The 22,393-nt window shown below is 34.2% G+C and overlaps 1 protein-coding gene across 2 annotated transcripts in view; it reads right to left on the minus strand.

Annotated features, from left to right (window-relative positions):
- Positions 1–9,055: 9,055 nt before the first annotated feature.
- Positions 9,056–22,393, minus strand: part of LOC125653441 (complement C1q-like protein 3) — a 33,617-nt gene continuing 20,279 nt past the window's right edge. The window contains exons 2-3 of one of the 2 annotated variants that reach the window (XM_056143813.1): positions 11,667–11,725; positions 9,056–9,464 (exon numbers count right to left, since the gene is read on the minus strand). In XM_056143813.1, the coding sequence (XP_055999788.1) occupies positions 9,064–9,464; positions 11,667–11,718 (453 nt within the window). In that variant the 5' untranslated portion in view covers positions 11,719–11,725 and the 3' untranslated portion in view covers positions 9,056–9,063. Of the gene's footprint in view, positions 9,468–11,666; positions 11,726–22,393 lie in introns of both variants that reach the window. The other variant, XM_056143812.1, reaches the window with a different exon arrangement.

Below are 22,393 nucleotides of genomic sequence, written 5' to 3' on the forward strand. Positions count from 1 at the left end.
TAACGATCAACAAGTTTTCGAAACATTTTGGTACAATCAAATTATAATCATTATGTATTTCTTTATCACTCAAAATGTGTATTTTCCTTAATAACCCACATGCCCGGCCTTGTGTAACGCTAAAGGACTTGATAAATTGAACTTCTAAAATTTTATTTAAAAAAACATTATTTGCCGTACGAGTTATGTCCCTTTGGTACACAAAACCTAGGTGGCGGTTAAAAATCAAGATGGCAGCATCCACTGATGTCTGCTCTGCAACAGTATTTTGATAGCCACCGTGGAACCCATCACATATTTACACCGGAATCAGCTGGAATTTATTTTAAAGATTGTTCAAGAGCAATTCTAGGACATTTAAGATCGTGCAATTTTAGTGAGAAATACGTGAACCTGGACTACTTGCCATCCGTTCTGCCCTCTGGCATTCGGATTTAGATCAAAATGTTACTGTTTGTGCCAACCACAGATACAGTCATGGAATCTACAGGAAACCATCGCATAAATCACCTGCAGGTGGTGTTCACATCTCCCTACTGGCAAACAAGTTGATGGTGCAAGAGTCTCGTTTAAAATCAGCATTTCGCAAATTCTATGGTTGTTACAACGATCTAGTTTGCCAATACAACCTATCATTGGGCCAAATGCTGCCTGAAGTGTTTCAAGCTGATTGTTGGGCTGTTCTTGGCACACTGATTTTGACTACGGATAACTCCGTTTACCTGATCTAGATATAGGGCACACACCGGGTGTGGTATGTTGACAGGGGATGTTTACGCCTCCCAGGCACCTGATCCGATCCTTCCTCTGGTATATTCAGGGGGTCCGTGTTTGCCCAACTATCTATTTTGTATTGCTTATAGGAGTTATGAGATTGATCATTGTTCGTTATCTTCATCTTTCACCAGCATTCATTAATGATTCCGTGTCAGAGGAATATTTATTTTGAAGTAGGGAGATAACTCTTGTCCTAACTTAAACGTTACCCTTCCTTAAACCTTTGTGAACCATATATTGTGGGTATGACAGCATGTTCTAGAGAAATTTTAAGGCTGCGTTAAAGATCGTAACGGCTAGTCTAGGGCTAGGTATGGTTGCGGATTTGTGCCATTCATCGTCTTTTTGTCATGTTTAGGCGAAAAGTAGCTAATATTATCATTTTGTCGTCTTTTCGCTATTTCGAGACGAAAAGTCAATAAAAATCGTTTTGTTGTCTTTTCGCCTCGAAATAACAATTAAAAATCAAATGTAAAATGGCACAAATCAGCCACCATACTTAGCCCCTAGGCTAGCCGTCTATGATCTAGAACACAACCCAGGTATATTGTTGGTTTCTGTAATATACTGTTGTCATCTTGTTATGATTGATTACTTTTTACGCCCCGTCCAGAATTTTTCACACGTATTGAGACGTCACCAGCTGTAGGTAAAGTACCACGAATTTAGACCTATGCTTAGTATCCAGGGCCGTGGTAGTGATAGTTCTTTATCGTGCCAACGGCTGTCGCGACACGGGACCTACGTTTTTAAGGTCATATCCGAACAACCCGTGATTCTTACTTCAAATTACCGAACGTTTGGCGAAGAAGCAATCACTACCTATTTTAACGTATTAGGTTTCAAGCAGCCATGGAACGAGCGCGGCTCGAACGCACGACCTCCCGTTTACGAAGCAAACGCTCTTCCACAGAGCTACCGCGATTCAAATCATGTCATTGCACATTTTCTCAATTATCAGGGGAGCGTCTCTATTTTCATATATATTGTTATACACACATGGATGGATACTGCTTGTCTTTTAAAGACCCATATTGCTCCACCAGAATTATAGCGTGTTCATTAGAAAACCACAAAAGACATTATAAAGACCGTGGTCATCATTTTTGTCTTTTTGATTCAGATTATGTCACCTTTGTTTACAGCAGCTGTAGAGTCTGAGTTGCATGTGGATGGGTATTAATTCTAAAAACGATATAGATGTCTTTTCACTATTTTTAGCAATATTGACATGAAGATGATTACTTGGATGTCTCATGGAGCTGAAAGTGACTCCGTTAACCCTATCAAGATGTTGGGCTAAGAGTGGATGTGCCTAGTACACAGAGGATGCTTACTACTCTTCGACACCTGATCCTACCTCTGGTGTGTCCAGGGGTCCTTGTTTCCCCTACTCTCAATCTTGCATTCTTTACATAATTGATGAGAACGATAACTTTTCTCCTCGCTTTTTCATTGAATATTAATATAACCAACAATTTAATATTTCACATATGCAGTACAATGTATATGATAAATATAATATTGAATGTTAAAATCCATGTTATATGTCATATCAGCCCTCGGGTCCCATTTAATATCCTCGGGTCTTCGGCCCTCTGGATTTTACACATAGAGTAGTGGCGAGTTTTTATTTTACTTTTGAACATATTTTTTTTTTTTATAATTTCATCAAGTATTTCAGAAAGTATACATATTATTTGGGAGAAAATATCCTCGGATACTCCCGCATAATTCTCACCAATGGTGCCAGGGTCCCATTGTATTGAATGTATTTTATCATGATTATTATTTTATATAAGCCGTTCTTTTCACACTGATTTTGACTGTGGATAACTCCGTTTACCTGAACAGGATATAAGGCTCACAGCGGGTGTGACCTGTCGACAGGGGATGCTTACTCCTCCTAGGCGCCTGATCCCACCTCTGGTGCGTCCAGGGATCCGTGTTTGCCCAACTATCTATTTTGTATTACTTGTAGGAGTTATCAGATTGATCACTGTTCGTTATCTTCACCTTTCATAAGGCATATATATAATTTATATGAAAATACATAATATCACTCTATGTATAATAACAAATATTTTTCGAAGTCATAGAAATATCATATACAACGTTGATGTAGATATATCAACGGTAGAATAACATAGAAATTACTCCCGTGTAGTTATAATGATAAATATTTAAGGATAGTATATACTGGTCAGCAGTGAAGTTACATTAATTTACAAAGATGTTCAAAAAATGTATGCTCTTTTGCATTTATATATATTTCAATACTGATGTATAGAAACATAATGATTTTTTAACATGATTATACATATTAAAAGTCGTTTCACTTAAAGAATCTAATCTACATAACATTTTATGCTTGTATAATCTATAGGCTATATAAGTAATAAGTAAATTTAAGGATTTGGTTTTATCATTTTGACCTGGAAAAAATACAAGAACAATGTGTTTCCATTGAACTTTGAAGGATAGATAACTGCTAACAGTGTTCCATATATTTAAAACATTATCACACTCGTAAATCAAATGTTTTGTAGTCTCAACTTGCTTACAGTGTGTACATTCATTCTTTGCATCTTTTTTCCATTTGCTAATATATGCATTATTACATAATAAGTTTTTCAATAACTTATATCTGAATTCTGCTATCTGTTTGTATTTCAAATCTTTCATTTTACATTTATAAATGTTCATCCAATTTGAATTATAAAAAAAATTACTTGATGTTTTAAGTATATTGGTAAATCGAAGAAGGAAGTTAAAATTATTGACATTTTGTTTATTTACACAGCTTGAATTTGAAAAATCGTTCAGTCTTCTTTTTCTCGTGATTGTCATAATAATTTTGTATTCACATAGCCAGTTAGATTTGTCATTAATATTTGAATACTGTTCTAGCGGTTTAGAAACTTCCATCATCAAACAAATCACTAACATATAAGATACCAGATCTCGCCCAATTATCGAAGAAAATGGGTTTTCCTTTATATTTCAGATTTGTTTTGTTCCATAGTGGTTGTTGTAAAATATCATCAGGTAATCTTTTATCAAAGTTAAGTTTGCTTTTACATTCATTAAAGCAACACAACATGTCTTTATAAAATAGTGGTAATTTAGTTTTGTTTAAATTCTCCACATCAGTAGTTGAACATTTTAACATTTATCACCGATTCCTGTCCAAAAAAAACACTGTACAACCACTATAATAATGAACGGTATTTATTTGTTTTGGCGCTCTTGGCCGCGGTGATGGTTGGGGGCTACCCCTCAACAATCAATCAATCAAATGTGACGTCCCCAGATGGACGAATTGTGCACTGGGTAAACGCAAGTGCACAACGTCACTAAATGCAAATACAATAAATGAATAAATCAATCAATAATACAAGGATTAAGATAACCAATCAATCAATAGTCCGACAATTCAATGTCAACAACAATTCAATCAATCAATCAGCAATTCAATTATCAATCAATACTGCAAATTTTCAAATTCATGGCATGAAGCTGTAGAATATTGGGTGCGTTCCTCCATTTGAGTTGGGGTGCGCTGAAACGCCACTTGCACGTGCCACACACGCCCGTGAAACAGGAGCGCTTGTGGGACTGCAACCGTCACCAAGGGATGCCCAGAACCGTGGTGACGGCGGCAGTACGCCAACTTAAATGATCACCGCTAACCAGATTGCCGCAAATCGAAACAGGTCTAAGGAAATCCATTAATCCTGCCACCAATGAAGGTTTCAAGGGCACCTTGTAGATTATTCAAAAATAAGTCATTCCCGAGCTGTGACAGATGCACACCATCAGAATGATACAGGTGAACGGGCTTAGCTTCAAACTGTGTATGTTTGATGAACGTCCCACCCTTTGAAGCTATTAACCTAATACCCTCCTGTTAATTCTTGCTCTGGCGCTTTCCATTGCCTGTATCTGCGTAGAATAACGCCAACTACATCTAGGTAGAAGTTAGGACGACACTAATCTCACACTAGGAAAAAATTTGGTTATTTCTAGTACAGTTGACTGAAGAAGTCTGACCAGTGACCTCAGGTTGGTACGGCCTATCTTGTTTGCCCCACATGAACAACGATAAAATCATGAACATGTTGCACCTGCTTTAATATTTTAACTTTCGGCACCAACTCAAATAAATCCATACCCCTGTAACCTTGCCACCAAATGGTCGTGTTTGGAACGGTAAGGGTTGGTCCCCCTGTCCTGAAGCTGGCAGCCACTGCTGCCCTCTTAATAATGGAGGATCCAACAATCCACACTTTAATTTGACATATGAAAAACTTGGTGAATGTTAGGCATGCTACTTACCCAAGGCATATATGAACGTTAAGAGATTAGCGAATATATGACTGATATGCAACAGATCTCCATTGACCTGCCGCTTGAATAACTTTGGCTGACATGCCTTGTTGTGCGAGTGTAGTTGCTGCACCAATGCGAAACGAGTGGGATTTGAAGCGCCTACTGTCTATCCCAGCTAAATAAAGCGATCGTGACAAAACTGAGGTAAATTGGTAACGAGTAAAAGGCTGACCAGAGTAATGACAAAATAATGGCCCCGATTTCGGTGCCCTAACCTCCATATAATCGTGCATGGCCTGCATTGGACAAGTAGTTCCGGTCATCGTATGTACTGTCAATGTGGTACCCCTTCCTAATTGGTCAGTTTTCGAATATCTAATGTGAATTATTATATAAGTAGTGTGGAGGGAAATGTCCCCAATATGTAAAACCCGATCCACAGAATTGCCCTTTGACAAAGCAAATTCCCCTATCCTAAGCAAGGCATTAAAAGCTAGCGAAAATGATGCTTTAAAAAGAAGGGTCTCATACGTGCTAGAGCATACAACCTGTAGTTTATTTATGATTAGTTTCAAAATGTCCAATGTGATAGGTAAACGTGCATCCGACATTGAATTTGTACGCTTCATACCCTGCAACAATTTCTGCACTATAAAATGCTTAGTCAGATCCGCATTCCAATGGAGTTTGCAATGAAAACTAATGGTAGAGATGTATGCTTTAGCTGTGGATTGCTTGTAACCGTGTATGGATAAATGTGCAATAAATGTATTGATGTGAGCATCCGGTGGTTGCCAAGTGTTAGGTAGTCCCTGGATGCTATGGAAATGATTGAATGCCTGAATATCCACCATATATGCTTGGTTGGTTTTGCTGACAAGGATGAGTGTAAAAGGCGGTTTATTTCACTTGACAAAGCAGCCTCTGGAACGAAGCTGGAATTAGCTGAGGGTTATGGTCGGCTGTAAGTGCCAGGTCCCTGAACAAGTCCCACTGCTTGCGAGATATAGAATCAGCAATTTTATTGGTTTTCCCAGGGATATGCTGGGCTTTAGACTGAATATGAAAGTGCAATGATTGAAAGATAAGTCGTCTAACAAACGACATGAACTGATGTGACTTAGATGACTGTTAAGAATGTACTAAGGCCATATTGTCAACATGATATATGTTTTTGTTTTGCAACCTACTGCCCCATACTGATATGGCTAGGGCAATGGGCACAAGTTCTAAAAATGTAAAATCGACGGTTGAATGCCCTGCTACCGGATATTGCTATACCAATTTCATCTAAATTTAACTTGCCCACCAGGCTCTGAAGGGTAGATAACTTAATTTTGTTTTTCGAGACCCAGAAAGGTAGGAGATTCATGAGTTTGTCAGCCTTTTCTCGGGGTATTTTAATTTGGATTTTGATACTATCAATCTCCAGACCGAGAAATATTAAACACGTAGTGGGTTAAACAGATTTATCCTGGTTCAAAGGTATTCCCATCTCGACACACATAGACTGAAATGTATGCATAAGGACATGACAATGGCTTGTATGCGCACTGCCTGCAAAAATAAAATCATCCAAGTAAGGATGAACCGTTTCAATCCCTGATTTTTCTATGAAAATTTTTCTATAAAAATGATGAGAACATTTCAAACATTTTGCATGAAATAGCGCATCCAAAAGGTAAACACTTGTCAACATAAAAACTGCCATTCATATACAAGCCCTGTGTTAGAAGGGGTCATGTAAATGAGCCAAAGCTCTGTGTCAACCCTGCCCCAGTCCATAGACGGATTAGTTGCCATGAGCAAGCGAAACTGCTCGTCATAATTAGGCCAACCCTGTGACTTTTCTGCCCCCTGTCTAACATCGTGGACGTACTTCAATAATTGCTGTGTTTTATCTGGATGAGCAGCAATATATATGCTAGTAAATATGAGGAATGCATCTGTCCAGCGTTCAATAGTAGTGATTTTGTTTGATTGCTTAGGATGTGCAATGATTTGGTCAAATTTGTTGACTGAAAGAATAGATACTATGCGAAAATTACTGCTGTCACGTACAAACAAAGTGGCTAAATTAACAAATTCACCGTTGACTATTTTATGTTTAGTGTGGTTATCAACATGATATGCCAATGGGGCCTGATTTGAATTGATCATTGTAGGTAGCGGTTGTGGGCCTGATTAAATTCATTGTGCAAAATATCATTACCTGTACTCGACGTTAATTCTATCCCAGGCTGCACCCGCTGGGGGGTTGAAAGTGATCGTTGGGCTGGACCACATGTATCTGTGGCTGGACTCCGCCATGTGCTACACTGGGGTCAGCATCATTGCTCCTCCATGTCCTACAATTACGCCCTGTCTGTACTGCCTGAGCATGCTGAGACTGGTCCGACGTCGTGGATCTGGATGCCCCCTTTTTGATTTGGTCTTCGGCATATTGTTAAGTGATATGTATAATAATTTACGCTGTACCAATTTCAATGGCCACGCCGTTTGGAAGAATGTTCCAGAAAGGAAGTGATGTGTACGTGTCAATATATATTAGACTATTGCAGAATTAAATTTCCCGGAATAAATAAAAACAAGCCCCCCTCCCCCTTCCCTTTTAGTAAAAACTGACAAGGATACAGTTACGGAGATAAATGCACATAACCAACACAAGCTTAAATATGCGATAATAGTATATATCAAAGTTAAGTTTTCTACAATAATTATTTAAAATTTCAAGTAAGACTCCCTTTGAATTTAATAATCTCGGTTTCCATGCTGCTTTTAATGCTTTTAATTTGCATTCTACATCTACTATTGAAAGACCGCCTCTTGTTACATCTCCAACCAAAGTGTTTCGTTTGATTTTTTCTTTTTTATCCCAAATGAAGTTAAAGATTAATCGTTGTACCTTTTTTATAAAGTCTTTATCAGGAAGACATAGCATTGACGATACATATTTTAATTTTGAAATGGCAAGTGTATTTATTATGCATGCTTTGCCAAAAAGTGTTAATTTTCTTCTCTTCCAGGATTCAAACAGTTTTTCCATTTAGTTATATATTCTCATCCAATTTTTATTATAACATTCTTCTTTATCGTGACCTAAAAATGCCTAGACACTTGACCGCTTTACTTCTAACTCTAATACGAAAAGGTTCTTCAAACTGATTTGTCAATCTTCCAAGCAAAATACATTCAGTTTTGTTGATATTAATTTTATAGCCAACACTTTCACAGAATTTATTTATTTGCATAGACTTTTGAACATAGCTGTTATATGTAGTCGTGCAACGAAAGTTTCAAAAATGTTCATAATCCAATGTTTTGTTTTCCCATTTATGTCTTTTGTTAGATCGACTTGGTGTCATTTGAAAAGAAAAACTTTTCATTAGGAGCGAAGTCTTTATGAAAGGTGAAGATAACGAAAATTGATCAATATCATTACTCCTATAACCAATACAAAATAGAGAGTTCGGCATAAATTCAAATATTTAATGTAACTCTACTTTTAAAAACATTGTGTTTCCTGTTTGAATCCGTTCAGAAGTTGCATATTTCATGTTTCTCGCGTACTTGGAAATCAGCTAATATATTCTGACAAGGTTTTTGGATAGCATGTTTCTATGTAATGTCAGAAGTAGAATGTCTTTATTAAGAGTGACCAATTTACGTGAACTGCTACTTTAAAATAATTTTTAAAAAATTAATGGAAGTATGTAAAATAAACAAAACCCTTATGACTCTGGTGTTCTAAAACTAGAACCATTTCTGACTTAGCAGTAGCTATTTAACTATAAATCAGTTGGAACGTTAAGTTTCAATTCTGATACCATCATCTCATTGAAGTTACTCAACACAAATCGGAGTATATTATGAATATTTGAATTTTCCATAACTATGTCAAAAACAACAGGTCTTCTTCCTCTGCAATATCGTTTATTCATTATCGACACCAGTTTACAGTTCATCTATCAGAAAACCAGAAAACACATTATACACTTTACCATCAAGCATCTTTGCTGCAACATTATTATTGTTCCGCATCCATATTTTGTCGCCTTTGTTAAGTAATAACTGTAAGGTCTGACTGGATTGTGGATAGGTTTTGGCTGCAGAAAACACCACGGATAATTTGATACCATTCTTCATTATTCCTAGATGAACAGAATTACTTGGATAACTCATCAAACTACAGGAGATGCTGTAGAGACCGTTATAGGGGGCGGTAAAAACACCAGTTGTTGGTTGATAGGCTCCGCCCCAATTCGTCAACACGTGATCATACTTCACCACAGCATAAGCGCCCACTGTTGTTTCTTTGGACAGAAGGGCTGTGAAGGCAACACTCGCCCCTCTCTCTGCTACACATGAATTACATCTTAGTACTTTGTGCATTTTGTGAATATCTTTTTAAAAATGTTAATGTTCTAAAATTTCCAAAGAGTAGAAATGTCCGATGTTGCCACTAGCAATATGCAGTTTTTATTTTATACCACCTAATATCATCGTACCTAAGCGAACTATATCTAGTGTTAAAACGATTTAGGTTGTCAATACAACCTATCGTTAGGTTAAATGGTATCTAAGGTGTTTCAGACCGATTGTGAGAGCGTTTTGGCACAGCGATTTTGACTGTAAGATAATTCCGTTTACCTGATCAAGATCCCTACTCCTCCTAGATGTATCCAGGGGACGGTGTTTACCAACTTTATTTTGAAATTGCTTACTGGAGTTATGAGATTGATCACTGTTCGTTATCTTCACCTTTCTTCTAATGTCTAGTACAAGTATTCTAATCAATATTCATATCAGTAACATCTTGTGTACAAAGATATATTGATAACGTTATTCAAATATCATAAAGACTTTCTGCTTTCTCTTTTTCAAAATACGTAAAGCTAACGTCTTTTCATTTCAAATCATTATGTGACAAAATACTCAAAACGACAATGAATTGTAACACAATTTGGTAAATGTGATCATGTACTTAATATCCTATGCCAACTACCGTTAGCAGATACTAGTAATATAATTTTAAGTCAATATATTTGCTCACAGAAGGGAAACAATACTTTAGTACTTTACAAGAAATAATAATCAATCAATCTTTATGCTTTGAAATCTGCATTTGATCCGAAACTTCACAAACACTTTTAAAGAGGTCTATCCAGTAAATGATTTACTTAACCCCTATGTTTGTTCCTTGGAGATATATAAACGGCTCTGAATGAGATACTTCAAACGTATTATATCACAACATATGCGAGAAGTGATGCGAATCCAATGTGGATTCTCTAACATTCCAAAGAACCTTTCAAAACTCTTAAATCACAAACTTTTCCCTAAAGAAGAGCATCAAAACGGATGATGTTCAACACTTTACACGACCATTCCCCACAATGAATTAAAGACTAGCTTTTTAACATCTTAAATAGCTGCTCTTTCGATAAAAGTGGAACACCTAAATGTTAATATGTTGTGAGATTCTTTAACAAATTTCTTTCTTTGACATAATTTTCATTCTACATGTCAGTGCTCTCAAGTTGATATAAAAATGAGGCAGGAGTTCTTCATTGACAATATCAACAAATTATTTAGAGATCAAGTCTTTAAACAGTCCTTTGAAATTTCCAATGGCACGAATTGTGCTCATTTATTAGCCGAATTATTTTAACATTCCTATGAGACAGAATTCATTCAAAATCTTCTACACGAGAAGAAAAAATATCTTGTTGTTGTCTGGTGTGTTTAGATATATCGATGTTTTATCTATTGACAATGTCTATTTTTATTAATATGTTGATTTCATATATCCATATGGACTCGAAATAAAAGACACCAAAGAGTATTTTCCATACCCAATTCATATTTTGATATCTCATTGAGCACAGATGTTCACGACAACTGACAACTCAACTTTATGTTGAATTCAGCTTTTCCATCGCCAACTTTGAATATTTATGTAACAATACTCCATTATCACCTGCATATGGTGTTTATGTCTCTCAACTGATTTAATACGCGAGAACATGTTCTGTATATAATGAATGTTTAATCAAGGCAAGCTAAATAAGCTAAAGTTAGAGGGGTTTCAAAAGTCTCGGGTGTTGTCAGAATTTTGCAAATTAATACTCTAATTTGCAAATACAACCTGTCATTAGTTCGAATGCTGGCTGACGTATCCCATACCAATTGTTTGACTGCTCTTAGTATACTCATTTTGACTGCGGATTACTCCGTTTACATGATTAAGATGTAGGGCTCACGGCGAATGTGACCGGAAAGGGGATGATTACTCCGCTTAGGCACCTTATCTCATCTCTGGAGTGTACAGGGATTCGTATTTCCCCTATTTTTTGTATTTTCCCTATTCTTCATTTTGTACTCTTCATGGGCTATTTGAGATTGATCACTGTTCATAATCTTAATAATTATAATAATAATCTTTATTTATAATCTTCGCTCTTCATTACTCATGCGCTATATATTCAGTGGCTATTTTATCTTCATTTTTTTTATTCCTTCAATTACAAAAGTAACAAGATTGTAATCATACTAACGACAACCAGAAACGAATCCCAGTACAGCAAGAAAAAGAACACACTTCATCATGTTTCTTCTGAAAAACATATATTAAATAATTTACATATTTCTCTGATATGAGAGCCAACATTTGCAATATCTTCAGATCAGTTCACATTTTTATAAACGCAGTCAAAATGTTGAAAGTGTTAAATTAGATGTTAGGATCTCTATTGTCTCGTTTGCATTCGTCAAACTTATTTTCGAATCAATCATCATTATGATTCACATATTACTAATCTCCAAAAATAACCAATATATCATATCTTACAAAATATATCATATTGTACACAAAATCATAATATTGTAATTCATACCCAGTTGACGTACTCTTATTTATCATATTTTCACAAATACTTCTCAAATGCTTTCTTTATTGTCTACCAATTACACACAAAAATACACAAAATTACTAACTTATGCATATATTATCTATTTTACTGCGTTTATCAGAATTTCATTTTAAAATCATCAATGAATTGTGTACGCTGTTTGCAACATGTTATATAGTATACAATGAAGGGTATCTTGTAGGGGAGAAAATGGGTTAGAGGAATATGATGCTGAGATGAAAGTAATTAGATTCTTCTGAAAATCATTTTATCACAGAAAGGAAGTCTCTCCTGTCGAATAAATGACATCTTTTATAAATGTTAATAACTTCGTTTCCATGGAAACAACCCCTGAACATAACAATATTATGTAAAACTTACACGGTACCAATTTTGATGCACCAGATGCGCATTTCGACAAATAATGTCTCTTCAGTGATGATCATCCGAAATGTTTGAAATCCGAAATAATAATGAAGTTTTAGAGCTATTATAGCCAAAAACAGCGTACCAAAAAATGTGGCGTCAAATTCGTTTAAGGATAAGAGCTATGCTTGAGCGAGATAATCCTTAATTTTGAAAAATGAATTTCAAAATTTTATAACAACAATTATATATACATCTGTATTTTCAAGCTAGTAACGAAGTACTTAGCTACTGGGCTGTAGAGACCCTCGGGGACTAACAGTCCACCAGCAGAGGCCTCGACCCAGGGGTCATAATGTAAAACTTATATGGTACCAATTTGGATGCACCAGATGCGCATATCGACAAATAATGTCTCTTCAGTGATGCTCATCCGAAATGTTTGAAATCCGAAAAAACAATGAAGTTTTAGAGCTATTATAGCCAAAAACAACGTGCCAAAAAAGTGGAATCAAATTCGTCAAAGGATAAGACCTATGTATGAGGGAGATAATCCTTAATTTTGAAATAAATTTCTAAATTTTATAACAACAATGAAATATACATCCGTATTTTCAAGCTAGTAACGAAGTACTTAGCTACTGGACTGTAGATAGTTATACCATAATTAAACATTCCACCATCCATTTATTGGATATGTACAATCATGTTAATGTGCATGATTATGCATAACTGAATTTTGTGGCTTTCCTTGAATATTTTTGTCTGCTATTATGAAATTTTATTGTTTGTCGTTTGGAATTACAAACATTATTGATAAAAACTAAGTCATCAATTTCATTTAAATCTGCATTATTATACATTTTATGAAGATGAGAAGCATTTTCTATTTCTAGGTTGTTTGTGTTACAGGGAGATAACAACAATGGAAACATGGCGGATTCGCTAAGTCACTAACACTCGTGTTATTATATTCATAGTACAAAAACACATTCCTTCCAAAAGAAAGTGCACAGTGCCTATCACGTGTATTTTATCATATAATCCTTCATATCAAAGGTAACAACATTGTTCATAGTATTCATCATATTAGTTGTTCAAACAAACTTTTATGAAACTCAATTTTGCACTTGTCTTTTCGTGAGTTTAAATAAACTAACAGAAAATGATAGAAAAACATTGAACTTACCTACTGTGTATTAAGCCTCTGAATGAAAGATCGATTTGTCGTGGGCACGTATGTTTTGTTTATATACAGACAGTTTTGTGTTGTCGTGTGTATTGTTTTCATTTTAATTGCCTAAATTCCTATATAATTGACGCCAATTACATGGAAGACTTTTTCCTTCCTATCCAGGCAGATTTCAGAGCAATAAAATATTTTTGTAGCATTAACTTCAACCTACCAAGGATATAGAACACACATTAAAAACAAGAGGCTCTCAGGCCTCATCGGTCACCTGAGTATTGATTAAAAATATCACTAGACCAAATAGCTGTGAACTCTATGATGATTTTCCTGTTCTGCATATCTAAGGTAAATTCTAATATTCAACAGTAAAATAAAACAAGACATGTTATTAAAACACAAATGCCCCAAATGTCCCCATATACATGAACAACTTTACATATTATGATATATCATATATGTCCAAAGTACATGTCTATTTTAATTCGGACCCGTGTAAGAGTTAAAATCCAGTTATTACGAAAATCATTTTTCAGACACCTCATTTTCAGTCTTTTCGGAATATGAATTAAAATTTTATACAATATAAGCAACATTAAAGAAGAGGTTTTCGCAATGACGAAAATAATAATCATTGTCATAACTTTGTTCTACCTCTGGGATCATGAAATTTACAATGTTAGGAAAGGCTAAAAGGGGCACCTGCTTATTCTAATGTCCTTTTTTTCAATACAGTATCAATAGCATTAAAGAGGATGTTGTTTTAATGTTTTACTCATAAACACTACATACCAATATATTATCAACAGCATTAAAGAATATATTGTTTAAAGTTTATTTTCACACATACGAAGTTTGGTTCTGCCCTGAGGTAAGAATCTCTACTCAGGTGATCACCAAACTTACAATTTTGGTCGAGACCTCCTTACTCAAAATGACGACGCATTTATAGTGGACATATCCGGTTGTAGAGAAGAAGAATGAAAATTTGTTAAAATTTTGGCAGATTTTGCCCCGCTCCTAATATCTGGGGGATCCTTAGATTTTCTGCTTTTCTCACAATTGTCCCAAAAATGCTTCATACGAAAAAAAAAAAACGATTAATGAAAAGGCAAGTAAAATGCTTATTCATCGAAATACATATTGTAAACATTTTCTATCACCAATTTGTTTATGTGATAAACTCATATTTGATATTCTCTTGTTTGATAATGTGTATTTTTGAAAACATCGATGATGAAATAGAATATATTTACCACCAAACACCAAAACACTATGAGAATAAACGAGATATTAGATGTATCGAAATAATTGCCTAAAATACTCTACTTACAAATCGCCTTTGCGTTCAGCGGTGTACATCACTCGACCACCTTGCTTACAAAACCCATGGGGATTTAAGTCATGCATGATATAACGTCTTCAATGTAAAAGACTTGGAATATTTGTTTTTTAAATGTCTATCATTTTGTATCAGAGTTTTACATCTTTCATCTATATAGCATCCATAAGTCAAATAACGTCATTACGTACTGCTAAATGACTCTATACAAAACAATGTTGCTGTTTTGTGTTTTGTTTTTTGGTGGGGGTTTTTTTTTTTGAAACACGGAAAAAGATCATTTTTACTCTGTCAATAACTGTAACCGTAACAGAGTTGAGGAAAGAATTTCCTTATTGATAAAAAATGTATAATATTGTTTTATAATACTGATCTTTATATACTTCTATTTGAAATTAAATATACGCTTGTTCGCTTGATTTACGCCTGCATTATTAAAGGTAATAAAGTTGCGCCTCATATATCGACAGTTTTCTAAACAACAAATGTGTATGAAAAAAAAATTATTTGTAACATTTATTCAACTATCACATTTTATATCAAATTGATATATCATATATTCATTTACATACATATACACATCTCCATACATAAACATACATGTACATATATACACCAACACACCCATAGAAGATTTGTACACGCGTTAATGTGAACGTCGTTTTTAATATAGAAGAAAAAAGAACAGAAAAAAGAAGAAAGGTGTATCAAAATATTACTTGTTACAAGAAGACTCCCGTGAATCTTTGGAACAAAATAACTATAAGCATTGCATTACAGATGCAAAATTCCCCATGTTGATAAACTGCACAAAGTAGGTAGTTTTCAACCGAATTTTTCACACTTTTCGGGGAGAGGTTACATATAGGTTTCCTAAGTAAACAACCGTGCTAAAGAGCGCTTTTGGAAATAAAATCTTGCATATTTTTTAGTTCACCAGTAGAAATGATGTCGCCTCTCAGGCTGACAAAATCTCCAGCTCGGAGTTTTGTTTACTGTAACTAATGGAAATACTTACGGGGGAAAACTCTTTCAAGCTTCAAATTGGGGTACCTAATGGGGATTTAAAAAATAAAAATGAGAAACGTATCTAAATGTTTATATATTTTCTGAACAAAATAATTCTGATACTGTCACCATTGTAAACATCTAAGTTTTGTTTTTCATTATCAAGTTTATAGTAGGGAATAGTGTTATCAGGAAAAATAAATAAAATAAAAATAATAAATACATGCATTTTTGTCAATGCAGAAATGAATAATAAGGAGTAAAAATGCATATTTTTATCAATAAATTGATTTAAGATAAATAGATCAACGAATAAATAATAAATGGGAATAAATAATTAAATAGAAAAATACACAGAAATACACAGAAAGTCAGTGAAATATACAAGTATATATTCATGATAATTATTATATCTATGAAATATCCCTGCATATTTTATGTGAAATCTTATGAGAGTAAATCTTGCACACGCACATCTCTACTTTTTTTTTTCAAAAAGTAGATATTGTCACATTACACAATCTAAAATCACAATTATACAAAAAGATCAAATCATGTTTGATTTCTTTAACTACATGTAAAACTAAAACTACTTGTATATATATACTAGTACTTATATCAATTGTTGTTGGTTTTTCTCTATCTTTTTTTTTTGAGACAGTATTATCTTATATATCTGATGGTCAATTACCTGGATTGGATTTCATTGCATATATAATATGCAATAGGTTTGAGTACAAGTTCAGACAACTTAAGAGGTCCTCACTTTCTTTCTACGAGCTTTTTGTGATACGTCTTGCAATACCCTCATGATTTTGAATTCTGATGTGATTAACTCGAAAGGTATTATAGAACATCTGAAACCATGAATAGACCATTATGAGGATTGTAACCTGATGGTCAAAATTTCCTAAAATTTACAATAAATCTATGATTAAAGAGGGCATCATTTTTTAAAGTCTAGTAAGGGTAGCTTTACCGAATTGTGTAAAATTCTTGAAAAGCAAAAATTAATAAATGTTAAATAGACACTAATAAAAAATACCACGTTGTGTTCACAAAACTTTCAAAATATTAAATATTTCGGGGATGGGGATATAGCCATCTATATTTACCTTAAAACATTTTTTTGCCTAGGCTTCGATTTCCATTCCTAAATTTAGGGAGCTCGTTCATATATCAAAAATACATTGAGTCAATATTCATAATTTTAATCTTACATTTGTCAGTTGTCAGTTGAGGGGGGGGGTGTTCATTTTTTATTCGCTTTCCATTATTTAAATACATACAATGTTACTAGTAGTTATTTTTAAATGCAACATTAGTTATATAGGTAAATTTACACCCTCCACTTTTTTTTTTATAAAAGTAATGAATAGTAAGAATGTAAGCTTGAACTGATGGATTGAAACCATGTCGTGAAAGTGGAAAGCTACCACTCCTCCTCCAACCTAACACCCTCAGTCTCATGCTCAACTATCTTCGAAGAAACACTGGACCAATTGCAATCAATTTTTTTCACAAATCATCATTGAGTAAAGGACATTTATGTTTATTCAATCCAGGTACCCATGATGTAGGGTGGGGCCACAATTACAATGTACATACAGCTATTACAGTGCTGTATAAAAAAAAACCTGTAGTTTGTTATTATACCGATGTCCTTTCTACGTATTTAATTATTCATAAGGGTTGTTTTAAATTGTTTTCTAAGTTATTAGGGTAATCATATCATTACATTAGGAGCTATATACTAATAATAATAATTACGCATTTTAATTGTAATACTATGAATATTTTATTCACATGTATGTACACATCGATTTCATATTATCTCCTTCTTTCACATTTGTAAAGCGCTTTAGAGAACTAATGTTGATAGGGCGCTATATAAATCTTTTAATTACAGAGTTTTATATGGGACTATACATGAAATGAAATTCTTCTCTAGAGTAACAGGGCCACACTAAAAGAAATCCCAATGCAAATATTCCCATGTTGTGTGGATAAAAGAAAATTAAGCTCCCGCGACAATGGTCAGAGCATATTATTTTGTCCTGTCTGTAAGTATGTCTCAACCTTTAACCGTGATATTGCTCATAACTTTTGAATAGTGTTTGATAGAGCTTTCATATTTCATATCCATATTCCTTAATTATTTTTGCGCCAAAGCGTTTAACCTTTTGATCTTGGCCTTGAATTGTTGAGGAGTTTAACTTACTTTTAAGAAAACGTAACCTATCTTACCTCATGAACTATATAAGATAGTGCTTTCACAATTTGTATATAAATTACCTTTAGTAGAGCTTTACATTTTATGCATGATATTTAACCTTGTGAACTTGACCTTGGGGTATGACCTTGGAGTATGATTTTTAAAGTTTCTAACCTTGTGACCCTAACCTTGGAGTTTGAACCACTCTTAAGAAAACCTAACCTGTCAAATATGTCATGAACCTTAATAACACACTATGTATATATAAATTCTATATGGTAAAGCCGTTTATTTATTATTATGATGTTTGACCTTGTTCATATATTTGTTTGAAGTCCCTTCGAGAATTTTTCACTCAATGAGACGTCACCAACTGTAGGTTTGTAACTATGCTTTATAAGCGCTCAGGGCCGTACCAGTGTGGGTTCTTTAATGTGCCAACGCCTGCCACGACACGGGACCTCCATTTTTAAGGTCATATCCGGAAAAACGCAATACTCGCTTTTAAGGTGACTCACTACACCCAGAAATAGTTTCTCAAATCAGTACGAATTGATTTAATTATAAAAGATATGATGATATAAAATAAGTATATATGCTAAAAGCTGCATCACTGGCAAATTGGCCACTTATTTCGATCTCAAACAAAACCTCAATACTGAAAAGTATTTATTTTTGAAAAATTATGAACAACGAAAGATAATATGCAAAGAACATGACCCACAATATGCCATTTTTGGCCTACCAAATTTGGAAAAATTAAAGAACACTTTAGAATAAATCTAAGATTATATTTTTTATCCTTAACATGAGCCAAGTTGTATTGCGCAATCGTTTCCTCACACCGGATGTTTAAAGCACTCACGTAAATGCCCAAACCTACCGCAGTTTCACGTTTTCCGGGAAAATCACATAAATTTGCCAACTTCAGTCTATAAATTCACATGGGTCGCATTACTCACGACTCAATTTTGTAAACTATAATTAAAATGCAAAGTTAGATTAACATTTTCTATTTAAAAAATTAACTCGTAATCAATGCGGCCATGTCGAAAAAAAAAATAATAACAAGAGTGTCGTCTGGAAACGTCAGATTCCAAGGAAGTCAATACATACATCTAACGCAGTTGATACGACTCAAAAAGAAACAGCAAAGAGGTGAGTTTTTAAGTTGTTATATATTTTTTTGAAATAAGAAATTAATATCTAAACGAGTAAATATGAGAGTCATGGCCTATGGTAAAAATGTACAGGGGAGGGGAGGGGGGGGGTTACACCTATCGTGTATGTTTGATTCCGAAGTCCGTTCCGATGGCTTTAAAAGTACCAATTTCCCTACCTTTTGTTACTTTAGAAATGATATTGTTCGAAACAGAATGAATGTTCGAATCAAACGTACAGTACAAACTTATACGGCCATACGGAATACCCTAGTTAGAATAATCTAACTGTGTCTCGGGACAGGCCCTCACCACAATCGGTCCGTAGGACATTATCATTTTAACGATAGAACATTCTATCTAGGAATACCCCAGTAAACATTTCAAATACAGGGGCCCAGCATGTACACATGAATTACGCATGGAGGTGTGCGATATATATTCAGACAGTATGTTCTATTGTATGAATTTGTCCATTGGTTCTCACAATTTTTATAAATTTTGTACGTTTAATTATTATAGGCTACAGTTCAAAGTTTCTTATAAAATATGAAGTCTGTCAATCGTAAGTTCTGTAAAGTTGTAGCAACTTGTTACACTAACAAATGTCGCATATTATGGCAATGTCAAACACAGATGTTAGCTTTATCTATTTTACATTTTTACTTGAGAATTTGAACGCACAATATTCATACATCGAACGGAGCATAAACAATTATTGGTTTGTTTTCAATTTCAACTATTTAAGTTCGTAAATTCATAAGTCCCTTGTATATACGTGGAAAGAAACCTACAAAAACACACAGAAAGTTTGTTTTTAATGAAGTAGGTCAATTTAAATACATATCAAAGTATATCTTGTTAAATAATATTTGACATAACTTGTGTTGAAATGTAGAGTATTCACTTAATTATATTTACTTTTTTTTCGATTGAAGGGCAATAACTCTAAATGGAAAACATAGTTTACTAGTGGTGGATCCTAGTTTTTTTTTTCTCTTTCGTTTTGTTTTATATATACACACGTATATCAAACGCTTTAATTGATTTTAGAATTTTTATTTTGTGCTATAGACAAAATTGATATTGAAAAGATATGTTTTAAATGTTAGGAAAAAACCCAATCTATAAAGGTGAAACAGCAAACCCCCCACCCCCCGAAAATGTATTACAATACTACTGATAATTTTTCTATTATTTATATTATTTCATGTATGGAGATGTGCATGGTTTTTGCACCAGTTTTCTTTTTGGATTAGGAAAATGGTTTATTTTTTCCTTAAAAAAGGACTTTGGAAGGGTCCATTAAACAGACCCAGGTTGGGAGATTTCAGGCTCTCATGGACTTAATTTCCGTGGAAACGAGGGGGTTATTTATATTCGGTCTTTCCTACCCCGGGATAGGAAAGACCGAATATAAATAACTTCCTCGTTTCCACAGAAATGTACATGGACTACATAATAGAAAAAAATTAACCATGTAATATACATTGTTGTAAACCCCATACCCCCTCTATATTTCACACTGACATTAATCAACAAAACATTTGAAGATACACATTTTCAGTTTATTAGTGGGGAAAAAAATAATTCCAAATTTTTGAATACAATTTATTAATTGATTCACCAAGCATTAATTAACAAGTTAATTGATTTATAATTAGATTTTAGGAAAAATAACCTAGGCTAATGGGTTTTAACATGAAGATAAGATTTTCATCCAACCCAAATTTTATAATTTCAATTACATGTATATGACATAAATATTTCAGATATGCCAAGGAGTGGTCCCAAATTCTTTCTCTGTTTCAACTGTTCATGGAGAGTAAAACCAAAACACAGATCCAGGATTTCAAAGAAATATAGGACAGTGATCACCACTCTGATAGGGAGGGCACCATCGACATCTAATCATGATTTTCTGTGCAATAGATGCCAGAGTGTGTGTGTTGCTCCCATATTAAACAGAAGAATATCAAGTCGGTTAGGCCACATATTCAAGACAGTCCAGCACCACCACCACCAGCAGCAGCAGTTCTTCCAATTAGTCCCCCTTCTGTATTACTCCCATTCCCATGTACATCAAGAGGACACACTTCATGCTGTATCTGCGAGTGACCAGGTCCGAAGTTAGTTGTAGTCCCAGTAGGAGTAAGGCATGAAATCTTCATTTCAAAAGAGGCCATCATTCCTGCCGGGGCTCGCTTCTGTACAAATCACCTACAACAAGACATAGAAGAACTTCAACCTATTGCTGACAACACCATGTTCAACAAAACAGGAGTGACATAATTAATCAATCAAGTTTTTGAGAGCTGAAGTTTTGAGAAAAGAGAAAATAAGGTTGGATTTTGACAACAGTGAAAGTCTAACAGTGAGCATCAGCATCTCCTGGGAACCCCTAAAGCTGCTTTTGAGGACTTGCTGACATATGTAAACCTGTAGAATATGGAAATTTGTGCTAGATAAAAGCTTTATAACCTTTCTACCAGTGATGTATTTGTTGACAATAAAAAGGGTATTTGATTTTAGCAGAATACTTACTTATTATAAACTACTAGTATTATCATTATGATACTTAACTGGCAAATAACAAACAACAAACATGATTTGTAAATGTTATTTCCTGTATAGATTTACATGATACTTCTATTTTGGGAACATTATGAAAATAGGCCAATTTAGATTATTTCTCATTCTGTGGCATTTACAAGCATGTATACATTACATGTAAATGCAATATAATCCAAACAGTTTAAAACTGCAGTGCCTTAGGATATATTCTATTTCAAATCTGTATCTAGATGTAATTCTATTAAAATCTATATTAATGCCTGAAAGATTTTTAGATCACAGCTCATGAATTACGTTCTGTCAGTCAATAATGTATAGCACAAACATTTAAAATTGTTGGTTAAAAGACCTCAGTATCTTTACATGATTAATACGTATAGGAATATACAATTATTGATCAAGATAAATACAGTAAAATTTATACAGTATCATTTCTCAAATCGTATTTTCAGAGTCATTAATATACTGACTCTGATCCCCTATATCGGTGTTGTGTTGTTATTATTCACGCCATGAAAT

The sequence above is a fragment of the Ostrea edulis genome, chromosome 7 (assembly GCF_947568905.1).
Source record: "Ostrea edulis chromosome 7, xbOstEdul1.1, whole genome shotgun sequence".
NCBI lineage: Eukaryota > Metazoa > Mollusca > Bivalvia > Ostreida > Ostreidae > Ostrea > Ostrea edulis.